General features: G+C 41.6%; 1 protein-coding gene across 4 annotated transcripts; it reads right to left on the reverse strand.

Moving 5' to 3' along the window:
* Positions 1 to 205: 205 nt before the first annotated feature.
* On the reverse strand, positions 206 to 13,979 carry psip1a (PC4 and SFRS1 interacting protein 1a). 4 transcript variants are annotated; one of them, XM_083974774.1, is made up of 17 exons: positions 13,928 to 13,979; positions 13,375 to 13,465; positions 12,369 to 12,445; positions 11,754 to 11,892; positions 10,048 to 10,137; positions 9,554 to 9,697; positions 8,297 to 8,356; positions 8,129 to 8,189; positions 7,793 to 7,886; positions 7,488 to 7,671; positions 7,322 to 7,398; positions 7,019 to 7,074; positions 5,506 to 5,576; positions 4,757 to 4,858; positions 4,460 to 4,661; positions 1,319 to 1,415; positions 206 to 960 (listed from the first exon to the last, which is right to left on the reverse strand). In XM_083974774.1, the coding sequence occupies exons 2-17, from the start codon at positions 13,444 to 13,446 to the stop codon at positions 936 to 938; spliced, it is 1,551 nt and encodes a 516-aa protein (XP_083830900.1). In that variant the 5' UTR covers positions 13,447 to 13,465; positions 13,928 to 13,979; the 3' UTR covers positions 206 to 935. The 4 variants fall into 4 exon arrangements, with proteins under 4 accessions (XP_083830900.1, XP_083830898.1, XP_083830899.1 ...); XM_083974772.1 differs by having other exon boundaries at positions 13,866 to 13,967; XM_083974773.1 differs by having other exon boundaries at positions 13,780 to 13,961.
* Between the last annotated feature and the right edge of the window lie 11,201 nt (positions 13,980 to 25,180).

Below are 25,180 nucleotides of genomic sequence, written 5' to 3' on the forward strand. Positions count from 1 at the left end.
GGAAGCAGGATAACTTGGTGATTTAACCTCTTTGTAGGCTGGAATCGTTTAACCAATTCTAAACATACCTATGATTGTGACAGTGACCACAGTGGTTTAACAGGCTGATTGCTACCTCAACTCAGTATTACTAGTGCTCTACAAATAATGGAAGCAATGTTTGACACATTTAAAACAATGAACAAATGATTAAAGACAAACGGTGTACTATATGTACTGCTTTATTATTGGATGCTGAAACAGGTAATGAGACAGGCACAAAAATACTCTTATTTACACCTATGTTAAAAAGAAAAACTTTAAAAACAGACACTTGCACATGCTTGAGAATAAAGCATTTTCTTGGTAAAGGAAACTTTGGCAAACGGCAGAAATTTGTCTATCCCAAGTGAATATGCATCTATGGTAACTTGTGTTTCTAACTACAGCTATGTCTCTGTACTTGAAATCATCTGTAAGAGAAGTTTAAGATCAAACTGCTGATTCTGGAAAGGCAAGAAAGCAAAGTTTAAATGCACAGAAAATGAGAGGAAAATAAAATACATCTACTCCATTTGAGAAATGGAACCAAAAGGAACTAAACCTGCTCTGTGAGCACACAGTAATATTAAAGTTCACAGTGCTGCAGATCTACAACTTCTTCACTCTGTTAATCAAAATAATCAACGGATATATGACGAAGCATGTGAGAAGAGGTGTCTGAGAGTTAAAGTTTACACAAAGTACAAAAATAAACTATTCAGTCAGTCAGTCAGTATCTTGGGGAGTTTGATGCACTGAAGCCTTGAGCAGCAAAACAGACGACAACAGTCAGTGAACTGGAAACCAGTGACAGTGATCAGTCATCAACTGGACGGGAGATCCCAGTTTGTTGAGTCCAGTTGGAACAAGTACAGCAGCACATGTCCTCTCTGTTCTTCAGGCAGGTTGGACACTCAAGTGGACTCTTCTTGAGCTTTACTAAAGTCAAAGAAAATAGGATTAGAGATATTTGTGAACACAATTAAAGATAAGTGATGACAGTTTGTATATTGGAACTATTGGAACATGTGGCAGAGAGCTAACCAGCCAAGAGTTCATGTTATGACCTCAGCTTTCTATAAAAGATCCGGCTGAGACACCGTTGGTTTTATTCATTTTGTGGGATTTGTAGGAAAATATGAAATGATAAATCATAATGTCTCTTAGCCATATATAATATTAGTAATGTAGCAGTGTACAATATTAGAGTGTAATTCTTGTATAATATATGTAAAAGATCAAGGTCAGGGTCAAAGTCGTACGTTGTGTTTTCAGTGTTGAAATAACCAGGGACTACCTGTGGTTTTCTCCTGCTGGGGCGTCTTCTAGCAGCTTCTCTCTCTCCGTCTCCTGCTTCTTCTCCTCGGGGCTGATGTCGCCGTTCGTCATCTTATCTTTTGGGCAGAGGGAACAACGTAGACTCAGTCAGACAGAACATGACTCCACAAACTAAAACCACCGCAAAGACAGAACTCACAGGAGCATGTGACGACACATGCCGAGCTGCAGACCTAACTGAGATGAATAGGATTTTCTGCCCATTCGCCATGCCTTGGTCTAGAAAGAGAGCTTTCACGGGAGCCGCCGTGTATTTGGTGAGTACAGTGTGCACATCAGCTGAGTGAGTCGCTAAAGCAAGGATGTGGCTGCTGATTACTGCCATGGTCACGAATGTCAACCACAGATGACGTCCCAATGGAAAAAAGAGAGACGTACAGGACTAGACGGACATAAGTGTCTCTGTGTTATCTGGCTGGTGGTGTTCATATCTGACTCAACTGGTCATCACTCATTTACCAATAACCAACGCAAATGCCTTGTTATGTAACTTCTTTTTATCACCGACGCCTCTCCATCTCTCACTGCTCCATTCATCTGACATGCTGTGTTAATTTCAGCCTCCAAATAGCTCACATGTATGAGTCCTGACTTTTGCACTTCCTGTGCACACTACTTTGTAACTTGTCATCATCATTAGCATGATTACTGATCATCGACATTGATTCCTAAATCCTAGGCCGTGCCCTAAGTAATATATAGAATAATAATAATATCACATACACAGGAGATAATTAGGGCCACGGGGCAATCGCCAGGAGCGCTTTTTTTCTTATTATTCCTCTTCTGGACATTCAATTCAATTCAATTCAATTCAATTCACTTTATTAATCCCGAAAAAGGGAAATTTGTTTGTCCCAGCAGCACAATAAAAGCAAAGCAAATGATAACGTGAGGTTCGATCAGGATCGGTGTGCTATGTCTTTTCTCTAAAGAACACAATTTATTTTTTTATTTTTTTTAACGGAAAACTTTTTTGCATGGAAGTCAATGGGACGGGCGAAAAACAGAAAGGAGTGAAAAAAAAAACAATCATTGGAGTTTTCAAACGTCTACTGCTCAGGCATACTTTCACCTGAGACTTCATTTGAACTTTAAACTGTAGACACAGGTCTTGTGTATTGGTGTATGAATCCACATTTTGATAGGTATTATAGTTTTTGATAAATCCCTGATCAATGACCATGATACTTTTTGGAGAAATTATGAGATTATGATGGGTGTGTATTGCACAGAACGTTCGTGTCAGAGTGCGTGACATCATCGCTTAGAGTGGGAGAAGTTGTCTGAAATTTTTCTCTTTCCACACTCCTCCCGGACACAATTTACACTCTACACACATGATTCTTTCCAAATTTGTAGACAATCTTGTTCAGTCTCTCACAATGTGCTCGAAAAAATCTGAGAGACTTAACAATTTGATTTAGCGGCCTCTAAGCGCGGCCACATCTGTCTCTGCTCCTCATTGACTCCAATACAAAGATTTTCTAAAAGAAGCAGAAGGGACGCCTGTTTTAAACTTGCAAGGGTCTCCAAAATATTTACTGTAGAAACACCAAAATCATACCAAATCGTTCAGGAAGTCCTTACAATCACTCTTTTTCCTCCACGTTTCTGTGTGCCCCTATCGTCATTGGCAACCACCTCAAGTTGCTGTAGTAACCTCTGAGCCTCAGGCCAGAGCTCATTACTGCCTGCCGCTCGTTAACATGTTTTAAACACCGCCCCAGAGTGATGCTAAATCAGACTGATATCTATCTATCTATCTATCTATCTATCTATCTATCTATCTATCTATCTATCTATCTCTCTGAGCCTCAGGCCAGAGCCGCAGTTAATCTACTGACAGACTCTGTCAAACACAACCATGCCTGGCGCTCGTTAACATGTTTATAAACACCGCCCCCCCCCCCCCCCCCCCCACACACACACACACACACACACACACACACGGACTCTCCTTAGAACAAGTTCTTGAAGGTGTTCTCAGATCATCATCAGACGATCAGGTTTAGTTCAAGTCTCTGTCAAACACACAGGTGACTCAATGTGGTTACAGCTCCTCCATATCAGTGCTCAGTGAAAGATGATCATGTGTCTGTCTGATGAGCTCTGTCTTGACCTTAAAGGGACAACGAGGAGTTTCTATTCGGTTATAAAAAAGTCTCACGTTAATGTGGATGAATCTCCGCTACCCACACTTGTTAATGGGCCCATTTTCGATAAATATACCGTTTTGTCTCTATCGTTATTTTGTTATTATTAGTGGTGGCGGAGATGCTGGTCGAGCCGACCAGCGTTTTTTACTTTCGGTTTCGCAATGAGTCATGAGAATAACGCAGCTGAATCGCCGTTTATGGTCGGAACTACGACGGTATGTGAACCTCTTTGAACCTCTGACTTTAATTCTTGATGAATGAAAACATGAGTCCGTCTTGCGCCGGTCAAAAGAATTTTACGGTGCGCGCGGAGGCTCATAAATGTAGTGTGAAAACGCTTCGCTTTTCCAAAACTCCTCGTTGTCCCTTTAAGGTCGTGGGTTTTCCCATGTTGACAGACATGGTACACACGGCAGTAGCTCCCGTGGCCCCTTTCAAAATTTCCCATAGGAAATGTTATACTCTCTTTGAGACTGACTGAAATGTTTTCAGTGTCAGTGTTAAGTACCAAAAGTTGGTATTAAATATTCTTACGCAGCCTGTGCAGTGTTCTTCTTAATTTTCAGAGTATTTTAAGGAAGAAAACCTCTTTCCCTGTATCTAAAACACTTCAGCCGTTTCAGAAGATTCTGTAACACCACAGACTCATGGGATCGTGGTTAATTGTGGTTAGCGTCACGTCCTTATCTCAACTGTATGGGAGTTCAGCATCAGTTAAACCAATGGAAACATTCTCTTCAGTGATCACTTGTTCCCATACAGTGTGAGAGAAGGTCATTTGTATGTCTTCTCAATCACAATCTCAAGTTAAAACAAGCAGCTCCAGTGGAACAAAGAGAAAATCTGGTTTCTCTGGCGTGGAGTTAAATGTAATTGTTCATTTCTGATTTTACTGCACAACAGCAGCTTGAACAAAAACACGTGAGCATCATGATTTGTACCTGGGTTGTTCTCCTTGGCTTGTTCAACTCTCTTCAGCGCTCCTTTCTTGGCCTCTTCATGCTGCCGTTGTTCGGCTAAAGACTTGTTGAGCACCTGGCTGAGCACGTTGTCGCCTTCTCCGACCAGGAACATGCTCTTAAACTTGTTGTACAACATGGTGGCCTTATCCATGATGTCCTGGCTGGCCTTGAATCTGCGAATCTGGAACATGAACAACATTGTGCATCACCGCTCAATAAAAATAAAATCTCAAACTCTTGTCTTTCTGTGGGCCCTGGATCATTCATTCACTGTACCTTTTTGAGCGTGGCTATGAGTTCACTGTGTTTCTGCAGGTGCTGGGTGGTGACCTGGAGGGATCCTATCTCATCTAGAGCCTCCAAGCACTTCTTCACATCCTGGAGCGGTAGGCAGCGGGCGAAAACAACAAGAAAACACACACACACAGGCATTAAAAAAACAACACGAGAAAAATAAATATACAAATGCAAAACATTTTTAAACATCATTGTTGTGTATTAATAATAATTCCCTACATGTGTGCATGACTTGCATAAAGGACTCGGTCATTTTTCTTTTTTATCAAACTTTCTCTCCCTGAAAACAGGACAGACTAAAGTGAATCTAGTCCTGTGGCTTGTTCACCAGAAACTTGACTGTCACATTGTCAACAGCCTTTCAACAACTTCAGTAAACCGTTAAATGTTACTGCCTTTTGCACTATGTAGGTCACTCACAGACCTGTGCGATGATTGATGGAAAATCTGCGTAACAGTCTGGGGATCACTCATGTGTCAATATCATCAGAGCACTTGTATTGGCTCTTAAGACCCATGTCACAAGGAAAACAAAGGAGACTGAACTTCTGTGTTTACAGTCCAATTACATGATGATGAATAACAATGAAGATCAATAACAATTTAAAAGGAGCAAAATGCTGATTCTTGCGTTTGTTTCAGTTTGATGCATATCATGGAAAACAAGCAAACATAAATTACAAAGAAATACTAGATGTGTTTAATTTATGATGTGACAGTGAACTCACAGGGTTGTCGATTTTCAGTGAAATCTTGATTTCACTGTGCAGCCTCTGGAGTTTCAAGTCAGTTGACACTTCTGCAGAAAAGGAGAGAAAAAATTGAAATGTTTTATTATTTTCCATCACTATTTTTAAACAAAATGTCAGTGATTTTTGAATTGAACGCTTGAGAGAAACATGTTTTTGTTAATTATTAGAAAGCACATGGATATTTAGTGTCGCCTGATTCAAGGGGACTTTGCTTGTTTACAAGGCAAAAACTGTGTTCAATCAGTCAGAGTGACCTTAGATCTTTGACTAAATTTAGTCAGACAGTTCGTCTCTGAGCCTAATGAACGTTTGTCCTAAATCTGAAGAAGTTCACTGAAATTACCTACGGGTAAAGAAACCTGAACCTAAAACCTGTTACTGGGGAAATTCTCCAGCCACGTCTGAGTGCAAAGCAAATGTGTGGAGGATTAACTAGAAGAGGAATGAACCAAGATGTTGACGATAACCACGACAAAGACTGAAAATGTATGGTCTTAAAGGGATAGTTCAACATTTTGGCAAATTGGCCCATTGCCATAATCCCTATAGTTTTAGCAGTAGGTTCGTTACCTTTAATTGTCGGTGCTATATTTAGAACGGCGGAGCAGAGCCACGAGCTGCTCAGAGCTACGCTACGGAGGCCAAATAAGGGGATTTCTTGGTTTCCCTCATCAAATTCATCAAATACACAATCCAGCAACTCCAAAACGCTCTCGTGGACAACTTGTGACTTGCACCTTCACCACGCTATGTGATAATAACGGAACATTTCGAGGCAAATTCATGCAAAACCGCTGATGCGCATTCCAGGGGCAGGGGTCAGGGGCAGTTTTTCAACAACTCCGTTATTATCTCATAGCGTGGTGAATGTGCAGGTCACAACTTGTCCACCAGAGCGTTTTGGAGTTGTTGGATTGTGTATTTGATGAGTTTGATGAGGGAAACCAAGAAATCCCCTATAGCCTCCGTAGCGTAGCTCTGAGCAGCTCGCGGCTCGGCTCGGCCATTCTAAAACCTGCTTGCACCGACGATTAAAGGTAACAAACCTATTCCTAAAACTAAATTTGCCTTTATCTCTCTAAATGACATTACAACAGTTCAATCTTAAACCCCATAGGTCTAATGATTATGGGATGATGTTGCTGTGCTAATATATAAAGTCCTGGGTCTCTAAAGGTCCGTCAGTCTGCCCCAGGGCAGCTGTGGCTACACATGTAGCTTACCACCTGAATAATGGTTACTGTACGCGCTTTGGGTATCGGGTATCAATAGAAAAGTGCTATATAAATGTAATCCATTATTATCATCATTATCATTATAAGGTGACCCCATTGGGAAAAAAAAGATCATTAAACCATTTATTCTCCCGGCTTTTATACTGACACTTTTAAACTAAAAAAACGAGAGTTTTAGCTGGTTGCTTTGTGCCATGTAAACATGTGAGACTTATTCTGGCTATTTCATTGTAATATTCAGCTTCATTGTTTACCTTTCTTCTTAACTCCTGTCCTCTCTTCATTTTTCTTCCCATCATCTTTGTTTGGCCTGCAAAGACACAATAACCAACAGAAATCGGAAATCTATACATTCAAATGTTTTTTTTTTTTTTATCCATTTAATATTTAAATCCTTTCTCAAATTGAAATACCAAACATTTTCTGGTTAACCAAATGTTAGCCCTTATCTTAATATAGTTAAATCAAAACATACTGGATTGTTGGCTGCTAAAATAAACAACATTAGGACATTACTTTGGGCTCTGGTACCTTTATATAAATAATCGGACACTTACTCTCTCAATTCATCTGCTTTCCGCCGGCGATCTTTGTCAGTTTCTGAGCTTTGCTGCTTCTTTCTGCCTTTATTTTTCTGAGATGAGAGGAAAGTTAAGATTGTGTCAATGAAAACCTTATAACTGATTTTTGCAAACACTGCAGTCTTGCAGAGCGGACACCTGCCTCTTCGTCGTCAGAGCCAGAGGAGCTGTCATCCTTGGACTGCTTCTTCTTCTTGCCTTCAGGCTCCTTCAGCTCTACCTCCTTTCCTTTGCTGTCCTCCCTCTTCTTTCTCTTCTCCTCCTCTCCACTCTTAGACTTGTCCTCTGCTGCTCTCTTTCTCTTTCTGTCTGACTCAGCAGTATCCCTAAAATGTATGAAAGTTATGTATTAGAGGCTTAAAAGACAGATGGAAACATTTAAATAACATATTTTTATACTTTTCTTTAAAAAATTGAATCCCAATGAGTTCATATTCATGTGGTTACATTTCACTGCCCGAGCCTTGCTGGTCCTGCTGCTGGAGCAGAAGCAACTTCTCACTTTTGGGCTTCCTGCCTCTCCGTTTGGGACCCTCTCCACCTGATCACACACACACACACACACCAAAAATTCAGTTAATGCTAAACTTGAGCCAAAATCTATCAATTCTGCTCATTGTGCTGCATGTTTGTCAGTGTGATTATTGCATTTTTATCATATTTGCTGCTGTCTATCTGCTACTTCCTCACACAAGCTGCATGCACACAATATAAGACATGTTTGGAAAGAGCATGGACTTTCTTGTTCATGACACAGTGTTATATCAAGGGCAACAGTCCGACCTGAGGGACTGACGGGGCTCACAGGAGCATTATCTTTTTCAGCCTCCTGGTCGACTTCGCTCTGGAGAAAAATGACACAACAACCATCTTATAAAATGTTCTCTACAAATTAAAAACATTTTCAATGCATCAGTTTCACTTGCAAGCCCATTAATAAATGCTACCCACCTTTTTCTTTCTCCCTCTCTTGGGTTTAAGAACATCTGTGGAGTCTTTCTGGGCAGCAACCTGAAATGTAACAACTACGTTAATAATTTTGTTACACAGAACACAGAAACGTCAACAAGAGCTGTACTGGACTGAGAGGAGAACAAAATGAGAGCTAAGTATAACTGTGAACAAGGTATATTATTGACATGTACTCAGTCCTTCTTTGACTATTAATCAGTCTCTATATGAACTCAAACACCATCTTTGTGTCTGGAGTGGCAGTAGTTCGCCCTCTAGTGTACAACTGCAATATTAAATGTGCTGATTCCATTAACTATAGTTGTGTCCCAGTTTCATACAATATACTGCCAAATAGACTTTAATGGAAAATGTCTTTCTACAGAATTAATAGTTTTTTCGTTTTGTAATGTAATTAATTTCTCTGATTAAAGCTCTAATTAAAAGCTCTGAGAATCTCCTCTGTCTTCTTTGTCAATCACATTGTGTCACAGCAGTGTACAACAACAACATCACAGTTAAATGTTTTTTTAAGTGCACACTGATTTTTCTTTTGGGTATACTTCCCGAGAAATGGCCTTTATCAGTATGGAATCGGGACACAACTCATGTCTTGTAAAAAATACTCACCACTGGGAAAATATCAAGACACAAAACAAAACCGCTTTGAAAAATACATGAGACATTATCTGAGTTACAGCTTACCTTTCTCCAAAGCACACAGAAAGCCATGCAAAAATAAAGTTACATCAACTAATTGTCAACAGTAGGATTATGCAGTTTATGGACAGACAGGAAAGGCAGGAAATGGAAAACACTAACAAGTTGTAAAGTAGAGAAAGCTCAGGAAAAGGAAACACTTCCCAATTATTTATCTTATGCATATAAAGGTCATATAAGATATTAGCATCAGCATTTTCAGAGGGCTAGCTCAAGTTTATCTGATATCATTTAATCTTAACTTTAATTGAAAACACAGGGACTAGTTTATCTCATCATCAATCTGTTTGCAGATCATCCATCACCTCAGTTGCATTAACATAGCGAAACCCCGGCCAAGCACTTCAATCAAAAACATCAGGCACCAGAAAAACGTTGTGGCCGCCGACAAGAGTTTTGAGTCAAACAGAAAGAAACCACCCAATTGAAAATCCACCAAGTGTCACATGCTTTCCCACGGGGGAGGGAGGGGGGGGGGGTGGGGGGGGGGTGACAACCTGCACCGCTTTATGGTATCCCAGCATGCAAAGTACGTACATCCTGGTTCTGAGGACCCTGCTCAGACATCAGAGACCCTTCCTCCATCTCCTCCATCTCCTCCATCTCCTCCTCCTCCTCATCCTCCTCCTTCTCCTCCTCCTCCACATTCTCATTCTCCTGCTCAGCCTCAACTCCTGGAACCTGAATGCACCCGAGACACAGCATAGGACGCAGTGCGGTGGGGTAAGCCGGTCTTGAAAGGGAGAAAAGTTAGCGGGTATCCTTCTGTGGCACACACTACTCTTAGCAAACAGGCCTTCAAGTCTATGAATACAAATAGCCACACCATTCATTTTTGTAAGCTAGTGCCTGCTGTCAACACATAATTCAGTATGAGGCCAGTCAACACATGACACACTAGAGAAAAGATCAGAAAAAGACAGCAAAAGAAGAAAGAAGCTGACAACACATGTACGAACCCGTAGCAGGTCACTGCAGTGAAGCCACCGTCTACATATTCACGTGTACGGGTTTGACGAGCAAAATCTTACTTTGGATTTCATCCCCTTGTCGTCGGTATCTTCCTCTCCCTCTGGACTGCTGTCTGAATCCTTTTCCATGAACGATTCAGGAGGGACCGGCTTTGAAGAAGAAGTTTGATAAAAACAATTTAAAAAGTTTAATTTAATGAGAAAACTTTAAAACAAACAAAGACAGTAGAAGTCACTAAGGATCGTTTCGGTCAGGAGTCGAAGCGGCGATCAGTGCTTCAGGCATATGCCAACATGGGACGTGCTCGCTAAGCACTTGACCACAGAGCACCCCCAATTATAATAATAATAATAATAACCAAAACAACAACATGATATGACATTTGGTTTTGACCTATCTATATAAAAGAGCACAGTAGAGACATTATGAAACACAGAGGCATGAGTTCAGTCGCCCCACCCTGACATCCGGTGACTGAGAACTGGAGAAAGTCTCAATCATGATCAGAGAAGAGGAGGGAGGAGTCGAGTCATTGGTCGATGAATCCAACTTTGTGAGGACAAAAAGGACTCGAAACAAGCTTTATGCATTTCTCACAATGAGAATTTGCTAAACTGAGCAGCGGACCACTTGAACTTGATGCACACCGACTCGTGAATAAAATGTGCACAGACGCTTCAAGGTGAACTATTCTTTCAGCAGCTGCTTCCCAGTGAAAGCCTGAATGAACTTGAGAGGGCACGGATGTCTGACGCAAGGCAGAGTTGTGGAAATTTAACAAAATGTAGTGTGCACTTCAGCTGATGTGATTTTTTTTGTTGCTTTTTTCAATGAGTAGTTTGTAAGGTGGCTCAGTGCTGCTTCTTCAAACTGTTAGACTAGTGCACCACTAAGAATAATGAGAGCCTGACTTTACAAGCATGGACAGTACATTAAAGGGATAGTTCACCCTAGAATGATATTTCGCTCATTATCTACTCACCCTCATGTTGACTAAGGACTGGAAGAATTTTCAGAGTCCACCGTCCCTTCTCTGAGTTACAGGGGGTCTCTCCAAATCTCGCGTGATTCGCAGTAACCGCACTGACGCCGGCGCAAATCCCGCGAGATTTGGACGGACCAGGAAGAGGAGCTTCGAGAAGCTTCCGCTACAAACAAGCTTAAAATATAGACTTATTTAATTTTTTTCGGGACAATTACGCAATTTGGGGCTTCAGCACAAGACGGACATTACATACGAGCATCATGGAGGTATTTGGATGTTTTTTTGTGTGTGTTCTTTTACGAAGAGCTCTGGTGTCCCTTTGCAACCGTTGCATTGAAATGCACTGCGACGCCAAGACCCCCTGTAACTCAGAGAAGGGACGGTGGACTCTGAAAATTCTTCCAGCCCTTAGTCAACATGAGGGTGAGTAGATAATGAGCGAAATATCATTCTAGGGTGAACTATCCCTTTAACACTGTACATATACATAACGGCTACTAGTCTCCCAGACCTTTGACACATTTTTTTCCTGTTAACCCCAACTTCTCTCAAGCTGCTGAAAAAGCTTTTCAAAAATAAACACTTTGGTTAGCTTTAGATATCCACGGAAAAACCCGGCGCCAGGAAGTGGGGATAAAATCAAACACAAAAGCCACAAGTCGAGTCAAAATAAAACAGTCAGGGAGGTAGAGCAGCATCTGAGGAGCAGCCGATCTAAGCCCAAGTCTAACTTCTGAGGGAAAAATGTTTCTGGTGGAAACAGGGAGGAAGAAGATGTACCTTGGGTGCAGTGAGCTCGACCTTTGGGTTGTTCTCAATCTCCCACAATCCCTCATTGAAGCCTTTTCTCTTGTTGGGCTTGGCGTACTTGTCTTTGTTCAGCAGGTACGGAAAGATATCTTTCGGGCCAAGAAAGGCCCTGTGGGGGAAAAGAGGAGATCATTTTAAGGACACTTGTCCATTTTATACTTTCTGTACCAATACAAATACAGTGTGTGTTTACTGTGAGCACACAGATGAAACTTACACGCTCATCAAATATTTATGTATTTGAAGAAACACCTTCAATAACAGATACATGTACAAACTGGATCATTATAAATTCACTACTTGAATGTATACGCATACTGTGAATCAATGTTTGTTTGCCACAGTTTTAAAACTTAAACTTGAAATTATAAATCAAATAACTTTATCAGCAACTTAAAATCTACTTAATGCTAAATTGTGTCTTGCACTATTTTTGACCATTTAAAAAAAAAGAGGAAACAAATCAGGTGCCAAGATATACTTGACATATTTTCTGCCATGGCCACTCATTAACAGTGAAACATTAAATATCACTTCACATAAGGTTTGTGAACCCACAGAACTGTTGACTGGTCTGTTACTAACGTTTCATGGGTGCCAAAGAAGAAGATGGGAAACTTGATGTTGGATGGCTTCACAGCGCCGTCTGGGACTTCATCGATCTGTCAGAGAGATGGAAAAAAAAGCAGAGATTTGTGTTACATCCATAAACAACGTAAAGCCGACAGTAGAGCTGGAGTAAATGTATGTGTGTGTGTTACTTGTGAGGGTGTACTTTTTGCACCTGCATTTAAATGTACAGTAAATTCAGTTTACTCATGATCAACTGCAGCTCTATTTTTTTTATCCATAAATATCAGTATATAGGAAAAAAACTGCTTGCTAAAATTTCGCACTGACCAATGGCCAATTTCCTCTGACACATAAATCCAAAGATATTCAGTTATGTATCATATATGACTCAAAAAATTTGTAAATATTTGGCATTCTCACTTTGAGGGGACAAAAGAGATATGGTGACATGCAATTTCAGCTTAATCTTTATATTTTATTTTTTTGCTGAAACTTTGATACGACTCTTATTGGATCTTCAACCAAGCGCACATGTTTCTTCACGTCTGAAGAATTTGATTTGTCAGCTGGAGCAGCAATTGGTACTTATGGTACTTATGGTACAAACAATTCACATCAATGGTGTGACACATTTTACCTTTGTCAAACACCTGCGAGTTTTCTCAGCTTTGGATATTGCACTCTGCAACATCGGGATTCATTTCTAAATTGATTTAGGGCTGTGTTGATAAGCTGATTATCAATGGAAATAAAAAATATGATCAGAATTTATTTGAATTGGAAACCATTTGTTTAACTGAATAACTTGAGTCATTTTAATATGTATCACTTGTTTTTTAGACACTTAATTTAATCCAGAGGATAAACAGCAGATCAATCACTGAATCATTGTGCTCATTGATTGATCGATTATAGGGGCTGATTAGTCTGGGTGAAACGCATTGAATGACTAATCAAATGTGAAGTGATGACTAACTTTGCCTTGTATGGTTTGCCTGTGAATGATCTCCGGACTTACTCGTGCGGGCCAGTGCGGGTAGCCCTTCATCTTGGCGAAGATCAGGTCACCGGGTTTCCAGTCTCGCGCCATGCTGCAGGTTTAATCAGGGCTGGAATAAATGATAAAGACAAAAAAAAAAGGCAAATGAGCACATCTGCAGCACTGCAAAGGGAAACGTGTATACATCATCCACTCAGTGCCCCTCCCCCTAACCACCACCACCACCACCAACTACATCCTCCAAACTGCACACACTTCATTCAAACGTGGTAGTCATGTTTCATACGACAAAACTGGTCTTGCATGACACACACTCACTGTGTCTACTCAATCTAATCTCACTGACACTCAGCAGCAGAAAGACACTAAAACACAGCGTCAACCAGATGTAACACAACACACACACATACACACACATGCTACCTAGCCTGTAGCTGTTTAAAAAGCTGCCGAAACCAAAACAGCCCTCCTCCGTTTCTCTCTAGTGAGTGTAGCCGTGTGGGAGAAACCTGAATATCGCTGGTTATTCTGCAAGTTGTTGATGAAGCGTGAATATTTTTTTTTTTTTTACCACCAGGAAAACACACGGCTCCTTTTCCGCACAGTCGGATGCACGTTTTCCGCTCCCGCGCAGGACGTCGTCAGGCTGTACCATTACGAGGCAAAACGGAGGAGGGTCTATTTTAATCAATTTCGTTATTTATGTTGTTGTTTATAGATTTATTTACAAAGACGAATCACGAGTTAACATATACATAAATGCCGAGTGTTTGCAAACCTGTAGGGAGCTGCAGATTGTGTTTTAAAAGGGGGAAATATTAGTGAAGGTAACGACGCTGAGCATCTTACCGTTACATAGATCGTCTATGTAGGTTATTTGGCTGGAGAGAAAAAAAAGTGGGCGTCAACTTTGAGGCATGCGCACTCATCCCACACTCATGACAAATTAATGTAACTACGCCAAAGTCTCTGGCTATGCTCAACATCTTCGCCAAAGAGTTTTTGTTTGAGTAGATCTACAGCAACTGGCCAACACTAACCGCAAAATGTACCTTTAGTAGTTTATTCATTCTTCCTCCAATGTGTGTGAATCACATGTTCTTGATACGTGAAAATAGCATCGGAGTGGGAGCTCTGTAGTTGTTTTTATCTCTCTCTCTCTTTTTAACTTGGTACTGATGCTGAGGCTGTCACTTTGACACGAGCTGCAACATCTTTCATAACATCTGGGTTTATATTTTATTCTGAGAGGGAGGAAGGTTATTTTTTGTGGTTGTTTATGAGTACAAGAGAAAAACTTGGGTCATATCTCTTTTATGTGAATTTGTCTTGTTTGTTCAATTTTATTCCAGTACATGCAACAGTTTAGTCACACTTGGGAAAATTAAACATTTTGTAAATTTTTCTGAGGTATCACAAAGTAAACAGATGCAGACGCCAATGCAGTTTGTCAAGAACATGAAAGGCTGGCTTCTAAAATGGTACAATAACGATTCAAAGCAGACCTCAAAATCCACCATGAAATACTTCAAGAATCACAGGCTAAAGAAGCTTTTGGATCGGCCCTCACAGTCCCCTGCCCTGACTTGAGCTTCACAAAAAACTCTGTGGGTAGATCTTGAACATGCTGTTTGGGCAAAACAGACAAATACAACAAATATATCTCACAACTTGAAGTTGAACTGAAGAAAGAGTGGGTGAAAATGTCCAGATCAAGAACAGAAAGACTGTCGAAAGCTGTGATATCAGTGAAATGTGTGTTTACTTGTATATTGACTAACTGCCTAAACTTTTGCACAGGCCATGATTCCTGCTTACTTTATTCTATTTTGAAGTTCATTGAAGAGTGGCATGATATTAACATTAAAATCCATTCAACTTCACTTCAACAGGATGTTTTACAGATGTTTGAATTCCATCCATAATTAAGCGATGGTTTGGTTCTTTTGCAACTTGAATTAATCAGGGAATCAACCAGTGTGACAAGGATTACAACTGGGACAGATATAAACATTTGAACACTTGACAAACCTTCATGGTGTCACTAATAAACTTGACACATTTTCTCTTCAAGGTTTCCTCATTTCTTCATATCCTTACTCCTGGTGACATGCTGACTCCATTTGGTTGGCATTCAGTGACCTCTAGTGGCAAGATCAGGTGTAACACATGAAATACAGGCACAAGTGCACAAGAGATTTTTGTCCCGGGATACTGTGGCCTCAGACATGTTAACTTATTTATTTTAAGCTAATTAAATGAAATCAAAAATAAAACAGTGTCTTCCATGACAATGCATGTGACAAACAGTCTGCACATCCTGTAATAACATCTCTCTCCAAGGCTGACACCATACTGTCTATCCATCCACACAAATTGACATTATATTGTATGCCCTTTTATTGTTTATTGTTCTCACAAAATTCTAGTTATGACAGCAATATTTCATTATCAATTAATCTGACAACTTAATCTGAATGTCTGAAAAATGCTTATCACTTTCACCTGAAATGCAAGTTGTTGTCCTAAAATGTCATTATTTGTCACTAATCCAGCACTGAGATATTTAAACACAGAAAAGACGCAAATCCTCACACGTGAAAGGCAGGAACCAACATTTTATCTTGGAAAATGACTTGGGAAATGATTAGATTAGAATATTGAATAGAATAGAATAGAAAAACTTTATTGTCTGTTTATCACAGAAAATCACCTTCGGCATTACAGTAATCAAACATTGTATTTATCATTATTACAGTGGTTTATGGTTGCAAAACTTTCTCTTACATATATTGTTTGTTTGTCTCTCAAAGGATGTACTGTGTTTAGTCTGAAAAACCAGAGGGATAATAACTAATTTGATTAAATGAAAAATCTATATGTAAGTCAGCCACTAGGCTCCGAAGTGGTAAAGATAAAACCCTGCAGATGGTGGATGTATATGAAGGTGACCTCAACATTTGTGACCACACAGATACACAAACGAGCCTATATGCAAGTCTATGCATGAGTCTATGTGAGTGTGTGTGTGTGTTAAAGACAATAGAAGATGCTGATGGTTGAAGGACAGGCTCATCAGCCACAGGGTCCCAGAGAGGGGGATAAGGGAGAGGAGGAGGCCAGGATGGGCCAGAGGAGGGTGTGTGAGACAAAAGGAGAAGCGAGAGGTGGAACCCAGGAACATGCCCAGGAATAACTCACAGGAGCTACCAGGCCCCCTGCCCAGCCTGCGAGGTGAGAGACCTCGGTGTTGGACCCCAGCCAGCTTAGTGGGGTTCCTGCTCAGACACACGGCTGTAACGGAGGCCAGGGATGGAGCTATAGAGAGATGACAGTGTGTGTGTGTGTGTGTGTGTGTGAGTGTGGCTATAATATGAATGTGAGTGTGTATCCTTCACCCTGGCAGACGATGTGTTGGCAGAACATCCCAGCCCACTCTGTCTCCGAGGGCCACAAAGTCCTGCTATCCTTCCTCACTCATTTGTTAACCTGCCTCTCTTCTTTGCAGAGTCCTCGCTCACACGCTGAGAGAGGATACTTTATATACGACCAGTGCCATTCAAAATCACCCCTCTGCTTTGATGCTGCATGCGCCCCGGCCGTAGAGGCAACCCAGAAAAGGGAACAGTCAGAGTTCACCCAGGATGGGAATTTGCTCCACAAGTTCCACATCGTGTACTTTTGTGGAGTTAGTGGGTTAGGGTGAGGCAGGGGAGCTGATGACAGTCAGTTGAGCTGTAATACCAAAGTGATATGTGCCGTGTCTTAAACAATAACAGCATGTGACCTTTTTTTTTTATTTTTTTTAGATGGGTTAAATATAATCCACCCAGAAAACTCTAAGTTGCCTACAGTGGTAGAAAGTAACTTGTACTTCACTTCATTGTTTTCAACTTTGTATTTATGCTCCACTGGGAAAATATAACACTTTTCACTAGAGGGTACATTTACATTTGAAAGCTTTAATTAATTTATTTTAGTTAGTAGAGGTTGTTCAGTAATTTTACAAATTAAGATATTACACAGAACATAAATGTGATTTATTCTTGATAGTTAAAATGTATATCAAAACTTAACTGATCAATCGATTCCAAAAATTAAACCACAATTAACCTTTATAATAGGAATAGAAAGAGGAATGTATCTGAAAACAAAATCATTCCAACTTTATGGGTATCTGTGTATCAATACATGTGTATGTATATAGTACATATACATATACATAACAGAGGCCTAACACTCTACAAGATTTTCAAACCATAAAAAACTCTGGTGTTGTAAAAGAGGAAGAAGTCTGGCTTCCACCGCCATTTCTCAGTTTAAATAATGATGAAAATTTACGAAGGATTTTTGGGGTTCCTCAGACTTATTGATTTTGACTTCTTTTACGCACACACTCACACACACACACTCCTGTGTAACACCATATGAAGGGCACCTTCCCTGCACTTGAATGAGTGATGGTGTCCTTGAGCTTGTGTGTGTGTGTGTGTGTTTTTTTTAATGTGTGTGTCATACACATGGATTGGCATCTTTCCCCCTTACTGCTGGCAAGCCTTCAGCATGTTAGGGGAATGGACGGGGGTGCCACTGGAGAATGATAAAGTAGTCACAAGACAGGTCAGTACATTCATTAACACCATAGCAATATTTGTTCATAAGTATGGCTTCATTTGGCAAGGACTTGGCGTAGCAGAGAGTTAATGTTCCTGTCCATATAATGCTCAGAGACGATTCTTACACAGTGAAAAAGTAGCCTAACACTTTTTGCTGTGATTTGATGTTGATGCAAATTAAATCATGTAGGCTACAAGAGAAATTTCAGATCCATTTACCAGCACAGATATTAAATATAAATCTACATGTGTGTGTCTGTGGACCTGCAGCGCTGACAGTTCTGATTCATTAAAACTAGTGAAGGTGCACGAGAAAGTACAGAGTAGATTTCTAAAGGAGGGCGTTCAAGAGCTTCACACAATCACCAAGAAAACTCCAAGAAGCAGGAGGAGGGAGGAGGAGAGAGAGTGGGAGGGAGCGAAAGGAGGAAGACAGGAAGAGTCGGGCCCTCGGACAGCAGGTGAGTGTGTGAAGGCAGGGGATGACAGATGCTTCTGTCAGCGTTCCAACAGTCGCCGCTTTGTGGGAGCAGCACAGATGCCTCCTCCTCCCCCTCTCCCTCCCTCCACGCCTCCCATCCCTCCCTTCCTCTCGACAGGCTATGATGTGGGGATAACAAGACAGGAGCAGTCCTCTCAGCAGTAAAGTGACCACACTGGCACGGTGCTACACGTGGACAAGGGAGGGGGTTGAGGTGATGGAGAGGTCCAGGCCTGGGCCCAAGGCTTGAGGAGGTCTCGGCGGCGGTGGCAGCGGCGGCGGCGGGGGTGGGGGTTATAAATGTGGGGGTCAGCAAGCGAGGACAGGGGAAGGGCTCTCTCGCTGGGCTGTGGGAACCAGCTGAGACATGGGGTCCGTGGCGGTCCTGCCTGTGAGGAAAGCAGATGTTTTCACTCGGGGGTGTGCCAAGTTTGCAGAGCAACCTTCAGCTGCTTGGAGGTCAGGTCTTTAATAAGGGGGCTGGGCACGGGACATTTCGGAGGCAAATGCTTCAACTTTGATACAACAACATATTAATTATGACGGTAGACCATAGGGCAGAGGGTTGTAGCGGAACATCCCACCCCACTGGTTTGGAGCCTCCATCAGGCTGACATTAGCCAAGGCTGGCTGGCAGATTTACTGCTGTCCCAGCACTGGCCCTCTTTCTCAACCAGACCTCACTGATGCAGAGGCAGCAGTTTGGACTGGTTCAACCACAACTGACTAACTAACTGTTATGTCTGAGGTGATATCCAAAAGTAACACTTGAATATGCTTTAAAAAAAACTTAATAGGAATGTCTAGTTTAATTAAAGCTGCTTTGATCGGTATTTTTATGGCATCAATACATTCAATGATTGTAAATGGGGTTGCTTGTATAGCGACAAACCCAATGACTCCTTTTCCCCCCCAGAATTAATGTTTTCTGCATTTTATACATATTCTGGACAGCTGACAGAAGAATGACGAGAGCAAATTTGGCAAATGACATACAACCAAGGTCTGTTACCAGATGTGAACTGGAAAGATTGTGGTTTATGGTCAGTGCCTGGACTCTCATGTCACCAGGACACCCCTCTATGGAGCTTTTTAGTATGTTTTTGACTCAGATTTATTGTTTGGTTTTCCCTTACCATCCTCATCCGCATCATTAGACAGAAAAAGTTTGCCGCAAAGAACGCTCTGAAAAAAACACTGTATGCTACCTGCCCAGACGGATACAAAGTTAGCATTTAGCTGATGAACATAGCAGAACTTTTAGCTGCTAGAGAAATATATTATTTGAAATATCAGCTATTTCCTTCAAGGGAACTTTCACCTAGTGGCCTGAAACTTGACATGAAATAAAAACTAACTTTTGGTCTGTATCTGCTGGGTGTGTAAAAAACAGTAACAACAAAAAAACATGGTTTGCATTCACAGCTTGTGGCTAATTTTGTCGCTGCAGGCTTAACCAACATTTGTAGCCTACTCAAACCATACTGACACACTCCCAAAGTAATCAACAATTCTACCACTTTGTTTAGTTTATGTGCACTTACATCTTTTAAACGTGTACATCATTGCTTTAGTTTATTACTATCTATGAAGTTGTCACCAAACTTATGTATAAGTCATGTCTGCAGGTAGAAATATATGAAGTTGTTTGGAGTCTTTCTTCTGCATCTTTTTCTAGCAATCACCTAATTCAGCTTTAAAAACAGAACTTATCTCACAGCTCTTCATCAGTACTGTTTTTTTCTATGTGTGTTGATAAAGGACATTTTAAAGCTGCAAGGCTACATGAAATAGGACAATTAGTTTCATCATGGAGCCACAATGGTTATAAAAAAAAGTGATCCTAAGACTTTATCACTTCCCAGCACGATGAGTTAAGAAGGGAGTTTCACCTCATCTCAACCTTTGCATTGATTTTTGAGAGAGTGGGAGATCTGGGGATTACTTTGGAGAGCAGCAATGAAGACCTAGCTTATTGGGCCTTTTTTGTATTTGGCAAATGGGCTTGACAAAGATGGAGGAGACAAAATCTAGGGCTTACAGCTGCGGCACCCAATCGGGGGAACTTGAAAGCAGCGCTGGGATGGGAAGCTGGGAGAGAGGGTACCTCATTTAGGAGTGGTGAATTTGGACAGGGGGCATGGGGAAATGCTTAAAGTAAACCACAGAGGCCCCAACAATCATCAGGAATTGAGACGTTTTAAACCTTTAACGGGGGACTGTGATCAAAGCGGCAACGGATCCTCACTTGAGTGTGAAAGCAGAACCGGAGGGAACAGAGGGGATTCTGGGGGATCATGGCAGGTTGAAAACGTAAAATCAGCACATTAGCTTTATAAGGGCGTCAGAATATAGGATGATCAGGGGATCATTGGACCCATGGGGAACCAAAGAGAATCCAGTATGTACCAAGCTGAGTGGAGGAAAAACCAGGCCACTGCTGACAGAAAAACCTCGCTTATCAAAGATGCAGTCAGAGGAGGAATAATGTTGCTTAATTCCCACAGAAAATAACTTCATACACAAGTTTGACTCGGAAACTGTAAAATTCTCTAAGTAGGCTGCATGTTGCCATTTGCAAATAAGTCCGATGCTATCACACACTTTACTGCTGATCTCAGTGTTCGAGTCACAAATGAGCAGCTTTCATCAAATCAAACTTTTCTGTCTAGGGTTCAGTTTCAAAGTCATTTATAACTCTGACCATCATTTCATCTAATCAGAGAGAAAGAGAGAGAGAAAGAGAGAGAGAGAGAGAGAGAGTGAGTCCTATAAAACCTCCCTATGCCCTATTCTGTGATCTATTGCCGACCAGGTTCAGGTATGGACCTCACGTCTCCTTCCCTTTTTAAACCCACCTCAAACAGAGCACAAATTAGTCAGGTTCTTCCCCCATCTTGCTGGAGCCTCTCCTAGTCGCAGGGCTAATGCAGAGGAGCACTAGCCTTGGGTAGCAGGGGTTCTCGCTATGCTGAATTATAAATCAAAGAGCACTTACATGAAACCACTTGCTAATTACATGTTCACTTCGCTCCTTTTTCTCCTTACCATGTCACTTTGTACTGGCTGTGATCACTGGGAGGCAGGGGAAGGTACAGAAACCTGGAACTGGCTTTGGGATAATCATGTCTAAGTGACCTAGCGAAGATGATAGCAATTATTTTCCTGTGATTACCATGTGCTTCATTGATGTTAATGCTCACCACTTGCTCACACTTTGGGCTCTGTCCTTGAAGAGTGCTCCCCAGCTAATACACCCAGAATAGAGGCCAAACTGCACAGCGCTCATGTCTCATCTCTGCTGTACCTTCAGCTTAAGATATTTTTATCTGCAAAATCCCTCCTTTCCCCATACCGTATTTGTGACTTCCTCATCCCCTTCGTGTCCTCTGAGTGTCATTCTCCACCCCCCATCTGTGAGGGAAACCAATTTATCACCAGCCAAAGGAGGGCCTTCACTTTGTCTGTTTTCGAGGCTCTCCCTCCATAAGCTGCTCTCCTAATGAAAGGGGGTGCTGCGTCCCGGACAGTCCACAGAGACTCAAGGGGGCAAGAAGTCCAGTTCCAAGCCCAACTTGGGGAGGTAATTACCCCTCTGGTGGACCGCTGAGAGGAGCCCTGCCAGCCAGCCAGAGCAACTCACACACTGTGGACTTTCACTTATAGGCCCGTGGCCCGGCCCCCATCGTTAGGGAGGCCCCTGAAGCTGGATGTCATATGACCCGGACGGGGGTGATATGAAGGGGTCGACTCAGCACGCCTTGGCCCGGGTATAGCCGGTATTGGCGAAAGGTTCGGAGGACTGGTGCCAAACTCAGCAGAGGTGAGGAGAAAATGGGGAGATGGAAAAGGAGGGGCTTTGACAGGAAGAGGAATGAACTGTCAGGGAGAGATAAATAACGAGGGGAAGGCGGGCAGCAGGTGACCCGCGGCAGGGCTGCCTCGTAGGGACAGTGACTGGCTGACCTCCGGTCTGGCTCTCGCAGGGGCCACCCACTGGTCACCTACATCTACCCTGTCACATCACCAGAGAGTGTGGAGGTGGATATACCCAACACGACGGGCCAGAGGGAGGCAGAGATCATGATCAGTAGACAGTGTTTAAAAAAGAAATACACCGTTGATAAGTTTGGCCAGAGGAGGAGCTTTAGGTCAAGGAACTGGAGGACACACACAAAGACACACACACTTTACTGTGGACATTTATTTTTATTTGTGGCCCATATTCCACAAGCTTGGCAGGACTGAGAGGATGTTATTCATCTCTCTTGCCAGTTTTGGAAAGTAGCATTTACCTGAATGTTGTTCTCAAGTACCAATTTGAGGTACTTGTACACATGATGGTCTGATAACAGTATAATCCACATAAGGGTCATTTCATTTTGCATTTATTTTGCTACTTTAAGTAATTTTTTCAATTAAGGCATACTAAAGTCACAATGCAGGAGTTTTACTTTGTGTTTTTTATTGCTACTTTTATGTATGTTAAGTACCTGAATACTGGTTTTGCAATGGCTTCTTTCAAATGTATTCTTTTAAAATGTTCATGCTGAAGCCCATATAAAATTTAGTTTTATAACCAATCATATCCAGTTCTCAAGGATTCTGCTGTTTTGGGATCAAAGATTCAGCGCTTTCTCAATACCATTGTTGCATTACTATCCATCTCAAACAAAGTAATGTCAACATGTAACTCTCTACACCCAAATAATCCTACAAAATTGGTGATCCTTCACTGGTAAAATTACGCTGACTTTATAGAAACGACAACCTGATGTTTCTAGAGCGGGTCCATAAATTTAAGAGGTAACTTATGCTGGAAAAAAAACTCCCTCTGGCTATTTTTCCCTCCTCTTCTACTTTTTTCATCATGAATCAGTGTGTCTGAGTTTCTAATGTAATTTACTTCAGTGAGATGCCTGGGATGCCCATCATTCTCTCGATCTGTTCCTGGTGGTATTGATCCTCCTCTCTGACCAATTTGAGATCTGCCTCCACAGGAGCTTTTGCATCCATATCTGCACCACTGGACCAAACCCAGCGTCCGTCCAGCCACAACAGCACTTCTTCACTTATGGTATCAAATGAATTGTATCTTTTAGATATCCAGGACCCTGGATCGTTTACAATCAGTGGTCACTCCTCTATGATAGATACTTGGCAGCCCATCACAAAGATGTTGGATGGTGTGAATAATTGTGACTCCCACACACATAATTCACTCTCTCAAAACTTTCTGTTACAGGATTGATTACCGTCCTTCTCAAAGAGTATACTTTTCATAGGAATTGTTCTGTGGTGTGTTAACGTTCTGCCTGTTGACACATATTTTACATGCATTTTTACAAATGGTTTGGGTCAGAGTTTTATTTTTTCCAATTGACTGTATGGGACAATACAGACAATACATATCTTGTCTGATACATACTGCATCTTATTTGTGCAAAAGGGATACACTGACACCACAAAACAGTTTAATGGACCACACTGATGCACTTGCATGACATGTTACCTCATTACAATAAAAATGTAGTTTATTATTAGTCAAGCCCACATATATTTTGCTTTTAGTTCTGTATGAGTAGCATTACTAAAAACTTTACCATCCAGCTGTTTTAAGACACTTCTTTCAACAGAGGCTGAGGAAGTCAGGCAGCACGGAGGGACAGACTAACACAAGAAAAAAGTTGAGAATATCACCAACTTTATTCATTTATATTTAGCCTATATTGTTAATTTTGTTTCTGTTTAAGCTTTTACAGGCTCCTGCCTCTATTTCTGAGTATTGCCACTAATGTATCGTTGTTTGGATTGAAATGTTTTATAAAAAGCTGTTACTTTCCCACTGTATTTTGGAAGGTTTCTGAAATGTCTTAATCACAGGGAGGTGTCAGCAAAGAAGCAATTTAAATGAGCAGACTTAAGATTAATTAAATTTGATGGGTCACAGTGAGTAATCTGATTTCCTGCTGGATCAATGCAAGAGGATCCAGGAGAATTGTAGCGTTAGCTTGGCTCACATTTATAGTCTTGATTAGACTGTAGTTTGTGGTCTGAAGGGGCCCCAGGGAAACAGTGGCTCACTGCTGTAAGACAAGAGGGCCTAGTTTGATTGTGTGTGTGTGTGTGTGTGTGTGTGTGTGTGTGTGTGTGTGTGTGTGTGTGTGTGTGTGTGTGTGTGTGTGTGTGTGTGTGTGTGTGTTTGAATGGGGATCTGTGCACCACTCCACCAAACACATCTTTGCCCAAGGCAGTCAAACGAACCCTATCCCATAGTAGTCATGGTTCTGCCCTGAGGAGAGGTGACAGCAGGCCAGGCCCGAGTCGTCATGGCGATGGCCCGTGCAGAAAGTCGATACTGGGAGAGAAGGGGAATTGAGGGGAGGGAGCAGAGCAAGGGTTGAAGGAAGAGCAGATCAATTTTGCTGTTTGATCTTGCGCAGGCTCTGAATAAATGTATATTTTAAGACGTCTTTTTTTCCTCTCTCTGCGCAAACATTGACATTCTTCATGTTGATTCTTGACTTTTGTGGATAGAGACTTGATTTTATCCAACATCTTGGACTTGTTATTCCTGCAGTGGTTTTCCTGTACTTCTGCAGCCGGGCTAAGGTGGCTGGACGTGGGCAGGGCACTGTGAAGGTTGTGGCTGCGACGCAGGCACGCTCCTCTTGGCCCGCTGCTGCACAAACACAGACAGCAGCTATTCTGGCCACCATCCACCACC

Source organism: Trachurus trachurus (assembly GCF_905171665.1).
Source record: "Trachurus trachurus genome assembly, chromosome: 1".
Taxonomy (NCBI): Eukaryota; Metazoa; Chordata; class Actinopteri; order Carangiformes; family Carangidae; genus Trachurus; species Trachurus trachurus.

Bases quoted from the DNA above. Each gene is read 5' to 3' on its own strand.
- psip1a (XM_083974774.1), bottom strand. From the start codon at position 13,446: ATGGCGCGAGACTGGAAACCCGGTGACCTGATCTTCGCCAAGATGAAG. The intron at 9,698-10,047 runs GTAAGATTTTGC...GGGTGCATTCAG, and splicing joins ACAAGGGGATGAAATCCAAA to GTTCCAGGAGTTGAGGCTGA. The intron at 8,190-8,296 runs GTGGGTAGCATT...ATTTTTCTCCAG, and splicing joins AGAGAGGGAGAAAGAAAAAG to AGCGAAGTCGACCAGGAGGC.